Source organism: Manis pentadactyla, chromosome 11 (assembly GCF_030020395.1).
Source record: "Manis pentadactyla isolate mManPen7 chromosome 11, mManPen7.hap1, whole genome shotgun sequence".
NCBI classification, from domain to species: Eukaryota; Metazoa; Chordata; class Mammalia; order Pholidota; family Manidae; genus Manis; species Manis pentadactyla.
The window spans coordinates 45,216,047-45,236,610 of NC_080029.1; the positions used below are offsets into that span (position 1 = coordinate 45,216,047).

The 20,564-nt window shown below is 43.6% G+C and overlaps 1 protein-coding gene across 2 annotated transcripts; it reads right to left on the reverse strand.

The window, feature by feature from the left end:
• Positions 1 to 585: 585 nt before the first annotated feature.
• On the reverse strand, positions 586 to 13,952 carry LGALS3 (galectin 3). Of its 2 annotated transcripts, none has more exons than XM_036918504.2 (6): positions 13,815 to 13,952; positions 7,863 to 7,884; positions 6,796 to 7,167; positions 4,884 to 4,972; positions 2,217 to 2,382; positions 586 to 899 (listed from the first exon to the last, which is right to left on the reverse strand). In XM_036918504.2, exons 2-6 carry the CDS (start codon positions 7,878 to 7,880, stop codon positions 744 to 746), a joined length of 801 nt encoding a protein of 266 aa, XP_036774399.2. In that variant the 5' UTR covers positions 7,881 to 7,884; positions 13,815 to 13,952; the 3' UTR covers positions 586 to 743. The 2 variants fall into 2 exon arrangements, with proteins under 2 accessions (XP_036774399.2, XP_036774401.2); XM_036918506.2 differs by lacking the exon at positions 13,815 to 13,952 and adding an exon at positions 13,733 to 13,756.
• Positions 13,953 to 20,564: the final 6,612 nt, after the last annotated feature.

Here is a 20,564-nt window from a genome sequence, read left to right on the forward strand (position 1 = left end):
GTTATTTCCATTTTCTTGGCTATTATAAACAGTGCTGCAATAAACATAGGGGTGCATATGTATTTTTCAAACTAGACTCCCGCATTCTTAGGGTAAATTTCCAGGAGTGGAATTCCTGGGTCAAATGGTATTTCTATTTTTAGTTTTTTGAGGAACCTCCATATTGCTTTCCACAATGTTTGAACTAGTTTACATTCCCACCAGCAGGGTAGGAGGGTTCCCCTTTCTCCGCATCCTCGCCAGCATTTGTTGTTCCTATTCTTTTCTTTGTTGGCCATCCTAACTGGAGTGAGGTGATATCTCATTGTGGTTTAATTTGCATTTCCCTGATATGTTGTTACATATTTCTTTTTCCATTGAGTCCACTGAGCATTATCGAGAATTAACTGCCCCAATCTGGTTTTTAGAAAACTGGGAGAGGTTAATTTGAGGGTAGTATTTACTCCTATTTCCTTAATTTGACAATATTTTAACAAGTATATAAACTTTGGAAGACTCTCATGCATTGTTGTTACATATTTCTTTTTCCATTGAGTCCATTGAGCATTATCAAGAGTAAACTGCCCCAATTAAATGACATATGAAGACAGGTAACCTTAGAATATTTATTAAATGGATGATCTACAAGGACAATGATGAATAAAGGTAAATTTTTCCATCATAGAGAACATGAAACTTTCAAATGCATAACGTTTATATTTAGTTTTGTTTTGTTTTTCTTTTTCGTATCTGCCCCTTTAGGATTATATCATAGTATATGAAGCACTGGTGAGATTTATGTCACCAGAAATTCCCAGTGTGCTGATTTCCTTGATATTTTTCATCCGATGATTGTACTGCAACAAGTGAGCATCATTAACTGCAACCTTGAAGTGGTCAGATTCAACCAGTACTTGTATCTGAAATGACACATATATAAAACTGTTAGGAATGCCCATTAATTTCAAAAACAGTCTGGCCTAAGATCAGGGCCCCCAAAACTTCATCTTTATAACCATTTGTGGAACTGATTAAAGTCCAGAAAAAGTAATCTTTCAGCAAAAGTAAACTCCAGGTTATTCAATCATCGAAACAAAACAAAAAGATGATAAAATTGTTAGAAGGATACATAGATGAAGCCATAAAGGAAAAGATTAATAATTTATTTCCATAAAAACTTAAGTTTTTGTATGGCCTAAAACACCTAAAAGTAAAAATAAAAAAAAAAAACAGTAAAGTAGGAATCCTCTAATAGGGTGGCAAATGTAACGAAGATTGACAATAACGAGTTTTGGCTAGAGTAGGAGAAACACACTCCTTCCAGTGGTTAGTGGACATGTTCATCCTTACATCCCTTTGGAAGCAGCACTTTGGCAACATCTAAATTTTAAACATGTATATTCTTTGAATAAAAATATTTTTCTGGGAAGCAAAGATTTATAAGGACAGTTACTATAGTATTTTAGTAAAATCTTTCCAGGTTTAATGTGTTTAGAGTATTTCTGTACTCTAAATTTTCATCAATAGGGTGCTGGTTGAATTATTACATATCTAAACAATGAAATACTATTAAGTAACAATGTTCTGATAATGCAAAGATGTCCACCAAATGTGGAATATGGTCCCTCTTAGTCCCTGCCCTTGAGGAGCTTACAGTTTAGGTATTTTATTGCCTACTCTACAGTTGGCCTAACCCAACATTGTGGACCTAATATTTATTGAAGCAGTTCTTAAAACTGAAAAGTGTGCTGTATGTCATAGAAAACACTGGAAAGCTATTCACCAGGTTGCAACTTTTGTGAGACTGGAGGAAGAGGTAAAGGATGGAGGACTTTTTAGCTAATTTAAAAATCTACACATTTTTCTTTTCATAAACAAGCATGTACGAATTTTAGAATTTAAAAAAAGTTTTGATTGCCATGCCAACTATGTTGTTTTAAGAAACTCTCAGTCCAACTGTACCATTAAAGGATTTTTGCCTTTTTGATTAAAGATGCTATTTTTCTCATTTCTGGAAAAATTTACTCAGTAGGGTGGTAACAGGGATAAGGGTGAAGTGCCTGAAGGAGCTAGGGAGTGTCCCACATCTGCTGAGCCTGTGCCCTGAGATGGGGGCTGCTGCACTGCTTAGGTATCCCGGGAGAACAGATAAAAACTCATCTCAAGTGCACTGGGCTTCAGTGTGATTCCCCATGACAAATATACATCATCAATACATAATAGTAGCGATAACTTACTTTGAATGGTTTACCAATTTCAAATGGGAACACAGACTGTCTTTCTTCCTTTCCCCAGGTATTATCCAGCTTTGTATTGCAAACAATGACCCTCCTGTTGTCCTCATTGAAGCGTGGGTTAAAGTGGAAGGCAACATCATTTCCTCTCTTGAAATCTAAAGCAAGTCTGTTTTAAACCAAAGACCCAAGTTAGTACAATGGTTCAAGTGTTACATTTGTGCCAAGTGAAGAACATACAATTTTCTAAAGAGCAAATCATTTCATGAAATTCAGGAAAACTTTCTAAATGGAAAAACAAACCACAGAACGGGAAAGTATTCTAGGCCAAGTATGTGATGTACTGCCATTGTATCTTAAAGTAAGCAAGACACTCTGTTGAATTTTTTGGCCTCATTGTCTTTGGTCACATCATTGCTCAGCTGTAATTCCCTCTTTACTGCCTCTCCTCATGAAAACCCTTTAAAGTTTCCTTATAGAAGGTTAGGACCACACTGAGGGCACTTTATGCATACACTGCCAATAATAATGGCTACCTCTTTCCTGCCTTGCCAGGTTATTTTTAACACCTATTAGAGGCAAGCCAGTCACATAAAATCAGAGATTCCAAATATCAAATACCTAGCTTCTTCATAGTTAGCCAAAAACCTAGTCCTAGAGCAGCAAGAACAAGAACAACGTAGTTAATGTTCAGTGTCCTGTGGCTACAGTGCGGAGTCATGGCGATGTGCGGAACACACCATGGGGCAGAGCGGAGTTGACAGAAGCATTGGCCCAGCCTGCTGACCCTGTTACTTCTCCTTGGATGTTAATGCAAACCCAAGTCCTCTGGCTGATAACGTATTAATGCCATCCCTCAGTTTCTCAAAGTGTATTTCATGGAGCGCTAACAACAGAATTAGCTGGTGCTCTTGTTTTAAAACAAAGTCTACACTCTAGACCTTCTAACGTGATTCTTTGGGTATTTTCATTCACACAGTGACACACATACAACCACACACGTATCTTCCACGATTAAGTTCACAAGGAAAAAACCAATATAGTCAAGTGGCAGTAGAGTTTGTATTTGACTAAATAACCCATGGCTCTACTTTCTCTGCAGGGAAAAGGAAGACACTGTCATGTTTATCACCTTAAGCATTCTTTTTCCCATGGAATTCCTCACATAGTTTTTGCAGAACCAAGGAACAGTTTTTCAGTTTACTTCCATCCTAACCACCTCAACCAAATTACTTTTGATGTGCTACAGTCTCAGTCTATATCCCTGGTGTTACTGGAGCTAATATTACCAGTGCAATAACCCTGATAAGGGAAAGATGCCACTGTGGGTCTGTGTGACTGCAGCTGTGGGAGGGCAGCAGGGTCATGAGCACTATACACACAGGATAAGGAGAGGAGACAGGTTTTGTAACTGACTGTGAGACAAGGTGTACTGTGCAGGGACTACTGTGTTTAGAGCAGCTGTACGGTTGTGTGGAAAGAAGAATGGGCTTAGGGCAGTGACCCCCACACAGAACCCGAGGGGCTGGCTACAGGTGGAGTGAGGGAGCTATCTGAATGTAAAATGATCATATCAGAAAGCTGAGTTCACTTCCTGGGAACAAAGGAGGTGCCTCCTGTTGATTCACTAGGATCAAGGTGACAGACACTCATAGAGGCTGTTTATGGATTCTTGAATAAACCTGTGTACATTGCTTGAATCTGTACCTTTTGTGTGCTCTCTACACGACCCAGAAACACAGATAAATTAATGGCCATAATAATACCGCTAACCTCAGGGACAGGCGTTTTGAACAGCGTCAGGATATCATTAACGTGCTTGTGTTATATGTAAGCATAGCCAATGGTGATAACCAGAGGCAGGCATCCCAGAGCAGCCAAAAGTCAGCACGATTTTTCCTAAAGTAGCTCAAAGTCTTACCCTCTCCTAGCTCACCTCAATCAAACCAGTTCCATGCCTTTAACTTGTAGAATCTTTTCAAACCTTTCAAGTAAATACTGCCTACTCAGAAGACTGGGGTTCCCCATCCTGCCACTTACTACCTGTAGACCAGGCTGACACCATGGAAATCTGTAACTCTGCTACTGTGCCCAAGAAGCTCCATCCAGGAAGACAGAAAGAGCAGCAAAGCACCCGAGATCTGAGACTGCACAGCAGCCTGCATAACCGCAGGGCAACTTGTGCAGATATGAGGACAGAGTGGCATAAGATTCGAGCTCTCACATCAGCTCAGAACCATGTCCAATGGGATCTTTTTGGCTTTGACCCTAATTTTTGATGGACTTCTAGACAACAGTGCACACTTGGTTTTTTTAGACTATATGGCTCAGAGGTGGAGGGATGGCCATATGTTACATTACAAGGGCTCTACTTTAATTATAAGGCTTTCTCTACCAGTAAGAACCAATGGAATGGATTTTTGCTGTTCTTCTTTGCCCTCACAATGTAGAATTCTGCTTTATTTTGGTTTGGGGAGAAAAATAAGATTCAGCCAGGGAAACCTTTTCCCTTGGTGGGAATACATACTGATTTACAGGCTAATCCCACCCATGGTATAGTCAAGATTCCAAATGTGTAGTTTTAAAAGTTCTGTAAAAATTCAAAAAAGATCATCCTTTATTCAAAAACCAATCAACAATTATGTTAGACTTGCTCTTTTTGCCTTTTACCTGTTGGCACTGGGCTTCACTGTGCCCAGAATTGTTATTAGCATGCGAGGCATGACTCCCCCAGGCAAAGGCAGGTCATAAGGCACCATCTGGGAATGAGAAAATATACATGAATCAGTGGGAAGTCATGCTTTCTTGGGGAAAGAAAGACAAGGATGTTACTAAAGTTCAATCAATATTAATATGTGTGAATAACACAAAACTCTAAGCTTTCTTTCTAGACTCTTGGGCCACCTTGCCCAGGGCCTGAAGAGACCAGGCTCCCTACATGCACAATTAATAAGTAAGAATAAAGCCATCAGTTCATTGGTGCCAAAGGCAGAACATTCCATTTTGGAGCACTTTACCTCTCACTACAAGGGGCATCCAAATCTATAACTCATTCCCTTAGACTATAAGCTAGACCTTGCAATTAATATTAACATTTTTATGCCACTCTTAAGATCCTTGTCATATAACATACTTCATTGTGGTTATTCTTCTCTCTGAGGGCAGGCATGAGTTCTTGTACATTCTACTCCCACACACCAGCAGAGTGCTTGAATGTGGCAGGTACTCAATATTTGTGGAACAAACATTTCAGTTAATGCATTCCCTAGTTTATTCCACAAATATTCATTGACCATCTGTGTTCAAGGTGCTGTAAATATCCCCAAAACTCTATCTTTGGCCTCTTCTCTTTTCCCATTGTAATTTTTTCCTCCTGGGTTCAACCATCACCCAAGTCTTTTCTCTCTAGCCCTGATCTCTACAGTCCTGTACTTCCTCCTCTCTTGATTAGCTACTAGTGCCTCAAATCCAACAGGTGTGAGCTGGAATTGTCTCCCCCACCATGTCCCCCATCAGATCCCTTCCCTGAGCTCTTAGTTTGCACTGACCCTTGGCTGGAACCCTAGCTGTCCAGCCTTGAAGAGTCAGCATTATCTCTTAACTCCTAAGACTTAACCACTAGAACCTGGAGCTCCTGCTCTGTGATCTCTCTCACGTCCACCTCTTCCTGTCCATGGCCTCCATGTCCCCCTCTGTCTACAGCTGTCTGTGGTCTAGACCCTGTTCAAGGCCACCCATGCTCCAGTGCTTTCTCGTACTCTCCTCTGAGCTGACTAAAATGATCAGATGCTACCAATGCCATCCTCCACATAGTCCTGAATAGGTCTGATCCCACACTACTATTAAACTCTGTCCTTGTGTCTGCCTCTTGTCTCCCAACTAGACTACCCACCTGGAAGGGAAGGATCTGTGTCTGAGAAATGTCTGTAGCTCCACAAAGGTAGGTTTTATGCTTAGAATTCATTTACTAAAATGTGTTTCAATATAAATGAAAATTCAATCCTTAGAGCACAGAATTATCTTCAGAAGTTTTTTCAAAACCAAACTACCTTGGTTCCCCTACATGTTCTCTTGATGACCCTGGACAAGTTATATATCTCTCTATTATCCCATTTCCTCATGTGTAAAGTGGGGATAAAGACAGTATCTTATAGGGTGGCCATGGGGTTAAATGAGATCATTCACATAGAAGCACATTGCTGGCATTTATTATATACTCAGTGTTTATTAAAAATAATAACCCAAACTTTCCCCCATTACTAATGATCTTGATTTACTTTAAAGCTGCTTTACAGATGCCTTCAAAAGGTCCATTAGCTTCTCTTTATGCTAACACTACATATACCAAATTCAATATGAGCAACGATTTTTTTCTACTGGACTGACATACACCATGGCTGATCCTTGAAAAGTGGCTCTAAGCAGTGAGTTTAGAAGCCCTTTGCGGGTCAGTGACCAGAGCCAGGTACCGGCCAGAGCACAGCAAAGTGATGTACCACTGCTCAGCCAGTTGCTGGGTTCCTTCCTCTTTAGCTTTGTCCTGGTCACAATCAAGTATATGAAATGACTAACTTCATCTTACCAGTGGTCCAGCAGGAATACCAAAGGGGCCGGCACCAGGGTAGGCTCCAGGAACACTTGGCTGTCCAGGAGGCGGGTAGGCCCCAGGCCCACTCGGTTGCCCGGGGTAGGGTCCCGGTCCAGGGTAAGCAGGTGCTGTTGGGCCAGGGTAGGTTCCTGGAGGTGCCTGTCCAGGGTAGGTGCTCGGAGGTACCTGTCCAGGGTAGGATCCAGGAGGTGCCTGTCCAGGGTAGGCACTGGGAGGTGCCTGTCCGGGGTAGGCTCCAGGATAGGAGGCCCCTGGGTAGCCCCCTGCCCCAGCCGGCTGGTTTCCCCATGGACCAGGCCATCCCTGGGAATTTGGGTTTCCAGACCCAGATAAGGCATCATTAAGCTGGAAAAAAGGACAAACAATTACAGGATGAAAAACATTCACAAAAACAGAATCTTCAGAAAAACAAATATGTGATCTAAAAAGTAGAGGGATATGGTAAAGGTATGAAATTCATAGCAATAAAATCTTTCCCACCTATTAAATAGTTCTGAGTTCCTAAGACCAAATTAGACTTTGGGATTATATATGCTCTATCACTTTATTCTTGCCTCCCATCATCTCAGATCATGGAGGGTTGCATCTCTTAATTTGCTAAGGTCAGAAGCTAAGCATCTTCTATGTAAAAGCACATTCTTTCTAACCGGCATGAGAAAATCAATCACACAAGTCAGGATGCTCAGGCTGCACCATCTTTCCCCTTCCTCACGTGATTTCTCAGCTCCTGCCCATGGAAGCCACCTGCTTCGGCCCCAGGCCTTTCAGTAAAGGGCTTGCTTGCTCTTGCAGTCAGTGACTCCCAGGCCTCTCTCTGCCTGGCTTTCTTCCTGAATCTGTTGCTGGAAAAACAGGATTCCAACTAACAAGCCCTCATTGGACAAGTGAGGCCAGAAGAAGTCACGTGATGGGAGAGTTTTAAAAGGGAGAGGTCTGATGGTAAAATAAATAAATAAGATAGAGATAGAGAGAGAGAGAGAGAGACCCTCAACCTACGAGGAATGTATTTTAGGGAAGAAAATCAGACATATAACACCTACCGAAAAACTGTCTGCCATTTTCCTGAGGGGAGAAAAAAAAAAGATTATCATTTGGTCCTAAAAGATTTCACCAGTTTCCATATACATTTTACATCATAGTTAGTTCATTGTGTAGTACTAGTCAATCTACAAGCATTCTTCTAACCCAAGCCCCCTGCTGTTTCCCAAATACACCTAACTCAATAGTGTGGAATCAAAAAAATGTCTCATCAGAGGGTGGGGATGTACTCCAGCTAGCTTACCAAGCCCTATTTAACTCATAACTGAACTTTAGTCACACTGGCCTGTGTTCTGACTCCTGGAATGACAGGCCATATGACACAGGAGGGAGAAGAACAAATTAGAAAATGTGTTCCGCCCTTTTTCTAGGCAAAAATGTAAATGGCCCTGGTTTACCTTTGGTCCTTCTGTCCTTCCTGTGCCTTTACCACCACCTCTCACAAACCGTTTAGGTTAATGCTGTCCACCACTTCTCCTGTTTCCACTACCAACCCATGTTCTCTTCCAGGTTTAAGGAGGAAAGCCGAGCTGGTTGACTCCTACTGGGCTCTGAAAGATATTGTCCCTAGACACACTGCTGCCAGATTTATTATCTCATTTGCACACATTTATGCCTGTGCTGGGCCAGGCACTGTGCGGGCTCTTGTCTGGATTTGAAGATAGATAGGTCAAGATCTGAGTGGTCAAAGGACCCACAGGCCAGCAGGATCACAAGTGACTGTCACTGTGAGTCAGATGCGTGCTGTGGGAAGTCACAGCTGGAACAATTACTTCTAAGAGGGGAAGGGACAGTGCTGTTTGAGCTAAGCCTTGAGGAGAGGTGAGACTGGGATATGGGGCAACAAAGAAGAAAGGCAGGCACAAGATGCTTGCTCTTCTTTTTTGTTTAAATACTTGCTATTCCAAATGAAATCTCTGGCAGTATCACAAACTAAGGTTAAAAAAAAAAAGGCAATAGGGAGTAAAATATTTTGGGGTCAGATGCTACAAAAGAGGGTTGGCCTTGCCCAAAGCTGCATCAAGGGGTGGTGTTGAGACATCATTCCTGCTTCCTCCTGATCTTCCCCCTCTGCAAAATCCCTGATCACATGGAACACTTTTACACCTGCTCCTGCTGCAGGCGCTTGGCAGAGAGAGGAGGGCAGCTTTGGACTCTTGAGCCTGAGTGACTTTTCTAGGCTCATGATCACCTGTGCTATGGCCCAAACTACTCGGACCTTACATAAAAAGAATCTCATTTTCCTTGAGTTGCCCAACTGTTGTATTTACCCAATCATTTTAAGAAATGACATTGCCTCAAGGTAGCCAATAAATGGCAGCTCTTTGATAGGTCCTAGAAATGTTTTGGTGAACACTCAAAAAGGCAGAGCTCCTCCTTGGACTTAATGTTCTTCATTTACACATATGAGATACTTTATCTACTCTGCTATTATCTACATCACAGTTAAATATTACCTTCCAGTAAACTTTTTGTTGTTGCTCATCCCTTTTTTTAATCTAGGTATACTCAAACATCTTTGAAAGCAGTTAGGTGATCACCTTGCCCATTTTCCAAGGTGGGAAACTGCTGGCAATGTGGGAAGTCACAGTGACTGACTCTCCTGGGGCTAACATTCCCTGTATTTCCTACAGTATTTGGTCTTTTAAAGCAAAAGTCAGGTGCCCTTCTGCTTGTGCTTCCTCCCTCAAAGGCTGCCATTGCCTAGAAAACTGCTGCTACTGTAGAAGGAACTTGAGAGGAGTTGTTATGGAAAAGGAAAAGAAAGGACATTTCTTAAGTCAAGAAAATAAAGCCCTCTCGTTCTGGACGCCAGCAGGAAACAATTCCCAACTTCACAGTGGCAGAGAGCTTAGTTCCTTCAATTACACGAACCTTTCTTCCACCTGGGCACCATACCAAAGATCAAGGAATAACTTTGTAAGTATTTTGACTTCTTTAAGATACCCCGTGTGAGGGGCTTATTCCCACCCTGAGCACAGTGGCACCTCAGGTAGGGTACTCTGTTGTGGGGGGCCGTCCTGTGCCTTGCTGGCTGTTTAGCAACATCCCTGGCTTCATACACAAGACACCACCAGCACAACATCCCTCCCCGCAAACTGCACAACCAAAACTGTCTCCAGACATTGTCAACTGTCCCTGGGGGGAGGAGGGAGGGGACAAAATCGTGCAGTGTTGAGAAACACTGGTCTAAGCTGCCTAGCTTGTGTATCCCGATGGAAATGTTCACACACAGGTCGAAAAAAAACAAAAAGATAGTTTCAATGGTTAAAACCACCTAAATCTGTGCATTGGCCTCAGAGTGTCTCATCAATGTAACTCCAATCAAACTGAGATGTGTCTAAAGGCTGGTTACAACCAGAAACTCACGTAAAGACAACATTTCTAAAATTTAACATTTATCCATTTCAAAGTCTCTGCTCAAGCATATTCGGCTTATTTTCCAACCCAACCAAAACAATCTGAGAAACAAAGCAGATTTCACTTTATTTCCACTGTGTTTCACACAACACTTTGGATGACAATTTTGACTGTGTTGTGCACATTAAACAAGCCCATTAGAATAACAACACCCTGTATTTGCATGATGTGTTTCGATTTACAAAGCACTATCCCCATACCTTGCCTATTTTGATTCTGATAATAATCTTATAAGACTGACAAGGGAAAGTTAATGTCCCCCCTTTTGAGGTGAGGAAACTGAAGCTCAGAGAGCTATCCTGGTGGCCCAAAGTCATTCTGTCACTGGCAGGCCAAGGACGAGGGGGCAAGCATCCTGACTTCTTATCTAGGCTCATTTTACAATAATATAAAACCTCACACGTGTAGTCCTTTGAAAGTGTTAACTGCTTCACTTAAAAATTAATTCTCTGGCCTCTTCATTCAGAATTCCATACATGCTGAAATTGTAAACAAATTGAAAAAGAGATCATGTTTTTTGTCAGAAAACAGTGACTCATTCAGAGTGCAATAATATCGAATACAAAGATGCCATTTTGCACAGTCACTTTGCTAATTATAACCACATTTAAACCAGTAAAGTGTACTTTTCCAAAAATTGGGTAAGCACCGTTTTGATTACCTCAACTCTGAACTATCAGATCTCTTTTTTGAAAAGGGTTATAACCAACATTCTTTTAAAACCAAGGTTAATAACTGAAAAAAATTTTAGATAAACAATTTATTTGCCCAGAAAAATTTTCTTTTTAAAAAAAATTTTTTTAGAGAGTAGGTTATATAGAGAGAGGCAATCAAATGCAAAATGCCTTCCTACTCTACAGATACTACAGATAACATGAACTCTATCCTGGCATTCCCAGAATCAGGGAATTTTGAAGAGCCTGAAAAGAAACACTGATAAAGACAAACAAATAGAGGAAAACTACCTGGGTCTTTACATTAAGAAAAACCACAGGCAGTGGTTCAGTGTCACTTTGGAATAAGGAATTTAAATGAGTCAGAGTGTATACCACTTTATTTGGCTGTTAACTGTAGCTTTTCCTTTTAATAGAGTGTCTATCCACCGTGCTGTGCTGTTCTAGGCCCCACCTAATAATTAACCCAGTTGCCTGTGTTCCCTGGAGCACTCCTGAAGTTTCTGCTCACAAAGGGCCCTGACCTTTATACAGGCTGTAAGGGAAGATCGTGAAGGTATTTCCTCAGAACCCCAAGGCACTGCCCACACTCCTCGCCAAGGACAGAGCAGAGGCAGTTTCCCCTTCTTATCCTTCCTTACTGAAATATGGAGCAGGGCCTAAGGAGAGTTCCCTTTCCAAAGTCAATTCAGTGATGCTGAGCTGGACTACAGGAAATTAGTCCTTCATGAGGATTGCTTTCTCATTACCGTGTCTCAGCATCAAGGAAGGTAAAGTTACTTTGTGCCTCTCAGTTACTGATTTTGTTCCCTCCTGTGGAAAAGCTGACCATCAGTCAAGAGAGAACACCTGATACTCAGTCAGCACCAAGTTGCAAGTAGACAGCAGGCACCGCCCTGGCAGGCTTACTTCGTGGAGTCCGTGCAAACCAGTTCAGGCCCTGGTCACAAATATTACCTCAGTAGGAGCCTGTGTCTGGAGCCATGAGCTAGGAAAGGGAGGCTATATTTTAGATCAGTTACCATGAGTCTCAAGTTCATTAAGCTTACAAGCCAACTGATATTTAAGGTCACCATGAGATTCTCAAGTTATATATATATATATAGGTCTCTTTTGCAGTCACAATTTAGAGTCTCACTGAAGAGGGTTCTAGGCAAATAGGTACCTAAATTTTAGATGAAACCAACATTGGCCTTTTGACCTCACTAGCAATAAGGGAAAAGTCTTTAGAAAGCACTTATGCATATTTGCGGCAGAACAAAACATCATTGATTAAGGACCTCTGGGCAGAGTGAGACTTGCCCATTCCATTGAAAAACGCTTACTTTGGCGGTCCAACCTATCAGGCAGGGCTCCCCACTTCTGCTACTCCTGTAACCCAGTGAGGCATCCTCCTATTGCTTCTCAGCTCAAAACTTTCAAGGGCCATCATCAGACTTCTCCCCAGAATATGGAGTAAGTGCTGATTCTAAAAGGGTAAGGCCCAAAGGTTATGAATTTAAGAAGCAGCTCCAGTCTCCCAAAGATCAAGGATGAGGCACAACCAGCAAAGGAAGGAAAGACTATTCCAGGGATTCAATGTCTGAAAAGGAGACTGTTGTGTAAAAGTACACTGTGATTATTAAACTTAAACTTTATGGAAACACAATTTCCTGGTATGAAAGATAAACTTGCATAAACTAGAGGCAAATGCATCAGAATTTTGAAAGTTCATAGAATAGTCTCCCATGCTCTGTGCCCAAGTGGTCAATTCTTATTGCTATCATTTTCTTCAGAATTAACTACGCCTGTCTTCCCTTTCTCAGAATCCTAGAAACAGACTGGGTCACTGAGGTCCAACCCTCCTCATTGTCCAGCAACCCAACTCCCAGGAATCAGCTTACAAATATTCCACAGGACCTGGAATAGGAATCGCTAACTTTAAAGCGCTGACCTGAAGCCTAGGTGTCCTCACCTATGTGTCCTGGAGTCCCTGACCTTGAGCCGCTACTCTTCCGAGTGGGCACATCTTAGTGTACTTTTTATTTGAGCAACTGAAACTTCAGAATAAATCCTCAAGCATGTATTAAAAGCCCCAACCCTGTTAGGGCTCTGCACACTCGGACCAAAATTCTGTCACGCGCCCCAAACCCTCAGCACAGGTTTGCGGGCGTTAATGCCCAGTTAGCTCGTCCGGGTGGGGATGAGTCACTGATTTGCAGAAGATTAGGGTTTGCGGTCTTTGCCAAGTCAGGCCCATGCCCACTCAGACTCTGGGCAGCACCGTTTTCCGCGGGATCAGCACCGCATCCCGAGAGCGTCCGCAGCCGCTGGGGCTGCCGCCCTGGGAGACCTCATTCGCGCCCCGCCCCCTCCACTGCCGCCAGCAAGACCAGGTGGCCGGGCAGCCAGCAGGGGTCGCGGGAGCAGCCCTGCACTGCCCGGGGCAGCACCCCCTACCCCGGGGGGGGACCCTGGTCCCTAGCAGCGAGCTCGAGCGGCCCGCGGGTCTTGGGCGCGCGCGTCCCCCACCCACTCGCAGGGGACCCGGCCCAGCGGCCGCAGGGCGGCACTGCGCCCCCAGTCGCCGCCGAGGAAGCCCTGCGCCCGCCCCGACCGCGCAGCTAGGAGTCTTCGTGAGGCGTGGCAAACTCGCCCTTAGTCTCTAGGGCCCCGGCCCACAACGGCGCCCTTCGCAGTGCACCAGGCTCTCCGGCTCTCCGCGGCCGCCAGCCGGCCCCGGCCCCGGCAAGGCAAGCCCGCTCCCCGGGCTCCCAAGCCTCCCAAGGGTCGCGCACCGAGCAGCGCCCGGGTCCTCGAGGGCCGCAGCCGCCAGCAGACCCCGTCCCCGTGCCCAGTCCCGGGGCGCCCGCGCCTCACCCCTCGCCTCGGCGCTCGCTCGCGGGCTCCGGGTGTCCTCCTGGCGCCGGCGTGCGGTCCGAGGGCGGGCGGCGGCTCCGCGCCTCAAATACGCCCGGCCCCGCCCGGCCCGCCTCTCCCTGGGCGGGGCCGCCGCCCCTACTCTCCCAGCCCGCGCCCGGCGCCAGGCTCCCGGGCACGCGAGACTCGTTCCGGGGCGTGGGGACGGCGGGGGAGACCCTGAGGCGCGGCCCGCCCCCTCGGCCACCGCCCGAGACCTGGGGTGTGGGCGCGCTGGCCTCCCTCTCTCCGGCACCCGTCCGGATCCCGGAACTTCTGAAGCAGGACGGGAGGCTGTGTGCTGCTTTGGGGAGTTCCGCTTGCTTGCTTTACCCACGCTTCCTTATTTTCTGCCTGATTATCACTCTCGTGCCTTCCGCATTTACTTTACCCAAACTCTCTCCAGGAAGTCTTTCCAGGAAGTGCACGGTGGCGGGCCACCGGGAGCGCCCGTCAAGTTTTCTGAGATGCTGAGTGAGGTGATCCCGCGTTCTCGGCCTGGCATTCCTCCGCGTTCCGAACCGTGGTGTAGTAGGCGCACGCCTCTCAGACTGAGAGACCTAAATTATTTTGCTATTTGCTCCCCATCGCATCCCCAGCACCTGCCCCAGAGTTTGGTGTATAATGGGGTTCTCGGTAAATACTTGTTTCATGTGAATGAACGAAATAATGAATCACGCGCTTCCTAGAAAGTATGACTGTTTTCTCAAAGACTGGGACGGGTCCTGGTGAAGGAGGGAACGGCTCAATGCAAAAGTATCTGTGGTAAAGACAAGGTAGAGGACGAGCACTGCTACAAGAAAGGTTGTTACAACAAATAGCAATTCTTGTGAGAGAGATGGTATTTATTTGGTATCATTACGCTGGGTAATAGCTGAGTAAAATGGCTAAGGATATCCAAGATAGATTTTCTCTTAAGTTTGACCAGCCGCTCACAAAAATCAATTTGGAATGGATTAAAGACTTAAACATAAGATCTAAAAACGTGAAACTCCTAGAAGAAAACATATGGAAAAAGCTCCTTCACATAGATCTTGGCAATGATTTTTTGGATATGACACCAAAAGCACAAGCAAAAATGAACAAGTGGGATTACATCAAACTAAAAAGCTTCTGTACTGAAATAAAACAATCAACAAATGAAAAGGCAACCTACAAAATGGGAGAAAATATTTGCAAACCATATACCTGATTAGAAGTTAACCCCCAAAATATATAAGGAAGGTATACAACTCAATACCAAAATACAAACAATCTGATTAAAAAACACAAAAGATCTAGATAGACATTTTTTTTCCAAAGAAGACATACAGATGGTACATAAAGAGGTGCTCAACATCACTAATAATAAGGAAATGCAGATGAAAACTACAATGAGATATCACCTCACATCAGTTAGAATGACAAGTACCAAGAAGACAAGAGGTAAGTGTTGGTGAAGATGTAGAGAAAAGGGAACCCTTGTGTACTGTTGTTAGGAATATAAACTGGTGCAGCCACTCTAGGAAACAGTATGGTGCTTCCTCAAGAAATTAGAACTACCATATGATCATATGATCCAGCAGTTCTACTTCTGGGTATGTATATCCAAAGGAAATGAAAACTCTCTTGAAGAGATATCTGCACCCCCCATAGTCATTGCAGCATCGTCCACAATAGCCAAGATACTGAAACAACCTAAGTATATTGATGGGTAAATTGATCAAGAAAATGTCACACACACACAGGAATATTATTCAGCCGTGAGAAAGGAAATCCTGCCATTTGCAACAATATGGATGGACCTTGAGGGACTATGTTAAGTAAAATAAGTCAGGCAAAGATAAATACCTTATAATCTAACTTATATGTAGAATCTAAGAAAGTTGGACTCATAGAGTAGAATTCCAGGGGCTGGAAGGTGGGAAAACAGGGAGATGTTGGTCAAAGGTTACAAACTTCCACATATGAGATCAATAAATTCTAGGATTCTAATGTGCAGCATGATGGCTAAAGTTAACAATCTGTATTGAATATTGAAAAGTTACTAAATGAGTAGTCTTAAATGTTCTCACCCTGTACTTACAAAAAGATAACTGTAAGGTGATGGATGTGTCACTGACTTTATTGTGGTAATAATTTTACAATATATGTATGTAAAAAATAAACTTAGATAATAACAGCCAATATTCACTGAGCACTTATTATATGCCTCGTGTTTAACTAGTACTTTACATACATATATGGGGGTAGGTATTTTTATCTTCATTTTGAAGATGAGAAAACTGAGGCATAGAGACTTAGGTATGACCAAAATCACAACATAGGTCAAGTGGAGTGTGTGGCAAAGTCTGAGAAATAAATGTTTGGAAATGGAATATTTGCCCTTCAACAGATTGAGGCAAAGAAAAGAAAGGAAGCAAGGAAGGGGAAAAGCCACCAATAATAGGCCACCAAAAGTTGGCAGATTTAGAAGTTGGAAGGGATCATACAGGAATGGAAAGAATAATTGATCACCATGTGAAAGTCTCTGAAAGAAGAGAAGAGCAAACATTCGATTCCAATGTTTCAGTTCTGAGGAGCAGTTTCCTATCTCACGCTGGGATCCTGTATCTGGCTGATGGCATATGTGAGAAAACTTCTGTATCTGCTGGACCTATGCCTGGGAGCTCAGATTTTTGGCTAGATGAGAAAGGGATTTGGCATTAGAGAATGGAAAGAGGACAGAGGTCTAAGGAGGAGATGTCAATGCAGCCTCTTTTGCTAGTCTGGAGCCCCCTGGAGAGAAGAATGTGGCTGTCTTTAGGAGAGATCATCAGGGCCCAAGAGACAAAATACAGTCCCTGGGAGTGAGGCAGCCGTTCTTCCCTTTCTGCATACACCCAGGGCTGTGCTGGCTCTGCGGACTTGCAGCGCACACTCCTGGGACAGACATCAGGGTTCTCACCAGGGAGAAGCCTGGCAGCGTCACCAGGAGTTCCCTCAAGTGAGTAATGGACTTTTCCTGAGAGACAAGGCAGACACTGAAGCTGACAGGGCTGGCACACTGGTTTTGTCAGCATGAGAGGGATGTGCTTAGGACACGGGGCGGGGTGCCCTGAGCAGGGGAGGGGCAGGAGAGGGGCTCTGCTCATGCAAGAACAGGACTTTGGGGAGCCTATGAATAATCTCTGTGGGCCAAAGGAGGCCCAGCTAGAACTGGCCCACTGGTAGTTGTGATGTAACTTGGTGATATAGTTACACATGTTTCGTGTTTCGGGCAATGATTTTATTATTTTACTATGACTTTACCCAGTGAACCAAAATGGAAAATTAGTATTGCAGTATTGTGTTATAATCTCATGAATATAATGTGATTGAAGAGTGGAAATTAATGAAAAATCCAAATTACATGTTACCAAACATACATGGAGAGATACTTAAATATATAAATCTCTATCTGTCTGTAAGTAACTCTAAAAACAAGATAAATTAATGTTTTTAAAATGTATGATTCATAATGGGCTGGAATGCTCCTACAAGCTTAGCAATTATATAAGGTAACCCAGTAGCCTTATAATGTTGGCTGCTTGGGATCCCATGATGTTGGAGAACAGTACCCCTCACTCACCCGACCCTGACCACCAGGGTCCCCTAGCTGTTCCTCCTTGCACACAAGACTCATTCTAACTTAACATCCTTGCACAGGTTGTTTCTGTATCTGGAAATCTCTTCGTTGTCTGCTAACTCTCTCACTTCCTTCAAGTCTGTTCACATGTCACATTCTCCATGAGTTGACTATTTTGCCACCCTATTTAAAATCACGGCTCTAACCTTCCCCAGTTCCTCTTCACCATGCTCTTATTTTTTCCCATAGTATTTATCAATTTCCAGCATGTTTTAGATTTCACTATATTTCTTATGTCTGCTGTTTATTTGTGGTTCCCCCTGCCTTTCTTCACTCCCCTCCCTGACAGCAGGGTTCTTCTCTGTGTTATTCACTGACGTGATGGATCCAAGTGACACATAGTTAGGCACTCAATGTTGGCTAAGTGAGTAAATTCATAGTGTAGGCACTGAAGAAATCCTGTGGCCATTTGATTTTATTACTTTCAATGCTCGTACCTCTAATTAACTAATCTCCCTTAAAATGATAAAAATTTTAGAGTGGAGAATTCATTAATAAGTCACTGTTTGTAAAATACAAAAGTACTTTTTAAAAGGTTTATTCCCCAGGGAACTGACTAAAGATTGACCACTTATTTTGGGTAAACAGACCTAGTTATTCAAAGCAACTCCATTATAAAGCAATTATCAGCCAACTCTTCAGTACATTTTGCATAGGAAATTCAAATTATGTATTCTCTCCTTTTAACCTCATGTTATCTTCTATAGGAAGAAATAGGTAGATATTATCATCTCATTTTTACTGTCAGGGAAAGTGATTTACTTTTCCAAGCTCATCCTTACCTAGGAAGAGAATCCAGAAGTCCCAACTTTTACAACTCATCTAGAAAAACACTGAGCAAAGAATCATTGTGGGAACTGGTTTATGTAAATTAGAAAGAAAACCAAGTATGGTCTGGTTCCTAAGTAATTCCTATACACCCTAAAATAACCAAATAATTAACACATTGTATAAAGATAAATTATTTAATCTAGTTCTCTACCGTAAGAGGGAAATGTCCCCATAAAGGACTCACTTGATGGAATTGGGGTGGCTTGGCATCCTCTAGGATAAATTTGTAAGTGCCTTATAGTGGCTGCTACTGTTCTTGCCTCCCCCAGCTTACACAGAGAAGTCATGGTGTGCTGGGGATGAATCACTGTGTGAGGAGGAATTAATTATGTCCCTCTTCTCTGAAGAGGGAACCTGGCAGCCAATTTACTTGAGTGGATCATCCATAGTAAATGACTAATCAATGGTTATTTGTCTCTTAAAATGTTATAAATCTTAAGACTTTGAGTCATGAGGCCACACGGCATCCCTCCACTCAGAGGTCAGCTGCTGGTAATAAGGAAAAGTGATAGCCAAGCGGGTTGTTATGGAAATCAGGGATGAGTCACCCCCTTGCCTTTCTATCTGGTACCTATGGTGATTTCAGAGATAGATAAAGCTCAGGCCCTCGCTGCTTAAAGGCCGTACTTACACCTAATTGTGTGATCAGACATCTTTTTGGCTTTACTTCCTCACTTGCACATCCCCATGCACCATCCTTTGGTGCCAATTTCATGCCCCTTAAAGCTAACAAAAAGGATTTTGCTATAATGAGCAATAAATAGCTGTTTAGTACCCAACGGGAAGCTATACAAATTCTTCCAAAATAAGTGTAAAAAGCAATCTACTAAGATCAATAAAAATATCATTGAGTAGCTTCAATATACCAATCAGTGTGCTGTTTGAAATAAGGGCCAAGCCCAGCGTATACCCTCAAGCAATAGCTTAGCTGATTCCTACTGATCCAGAGATTTTAGGACCCTGATACAAAAGCAAGGACCCTACAAGAGGTGTCTTTCCACGGAGGAGGGGACATTCAAGGAAGCTGGTGGCAGCCCAGAAGGTGTAGGGGCATCTGAGCAAGGGGGCTTTAGTTAGAGAAATTCAGAGAGTAGGAGATGAAGATAAGGGCAAAGAGGGTGTCCCCCAGGGTGGGTAAAAATGAGACAGAAAAACTTAATTGGAGGAGAAAAGCAGAGCTAGTTTTTTCAGGGCCAAATGTTTACTAGGAAAAGGGAATTGGGAGGAAGGATAGTGAGAAAACAGGAGAATTATGGAAATATAAAAAGTGGGAATGAGCCTGGGACAAGCCAGAAAGGAGGTGAGAAGCTACCCAGAAGCCAGCGCTGCAGGGGCCAAATGCGGAAGGAAGGGCTCACAAAAGGTGAAGCTCTGACGAGGTACTGATAGTGTTTTACAAACAGCAGAGCACAGGAACAGCCAGATGAGGGAAAACAGATCTTTCCAGTTTTCACATTTGGACTCCGGGGAACCCGTGGTGAGTTTAGCAATTCTGTCTGTGTCCACAGAGTGTCAACACTTCCAGGTGACAAGTAAGAAGTTGAGTCAGGCATTAGGACAGTCTGTCTGATGCCAAAACTGGATTCTGAGTTGGCATATATGGAACATATGACTGGCAGACTGACGGATTGGAGGGCATGCTAGGTGTTATGGGGACACAGTTTATGCTTTGAAGACAGAGAAATTTCTAATTCCAGAACAAAATGATTGTGCCTGTCTGCTGTTTCTGTTCCCAGGTATTTGCACATATGCTCGTCATGTTCGAGGTGTCTAGTGGGGGCATAATATACATCTCATCCGTTTTGCAAAATCCAGCCTTTCCAGCTCCCCAAACAAACAGGTTCATCAAAAGCTGGTCAACAAATGAAATGGGGCCAGTGGCAGTGACATGTCAAATGCTGGTTGGCAAAGACCCCCCATCCCCTGCCTTACTGTAACTAGAGCCCCTCAGCAGTGCAGCCAAGGCCTTAACCTGCTTAGAAGGGAGACCCCTCTACTTGGATAGGGAAGCCATCAGCACCAGGGGGTAAAAGGTCTCCCCAGTGCCACAGCAGGTGGAAAGGCCCTTCTCCAGCCCAGCTTCATCTCTGACCACCTCAGCCCTCCCCTGTCTGCTTCTCAGGCCTGACCATAGACCTGTCTTCTGCACTAGCTACCACCAAGACCCCCATTCCTCCCACAGCCCCTTCTCTGCATCTACAGGGCTTCTGGCAGAGCCACCAGGCCCCATCACA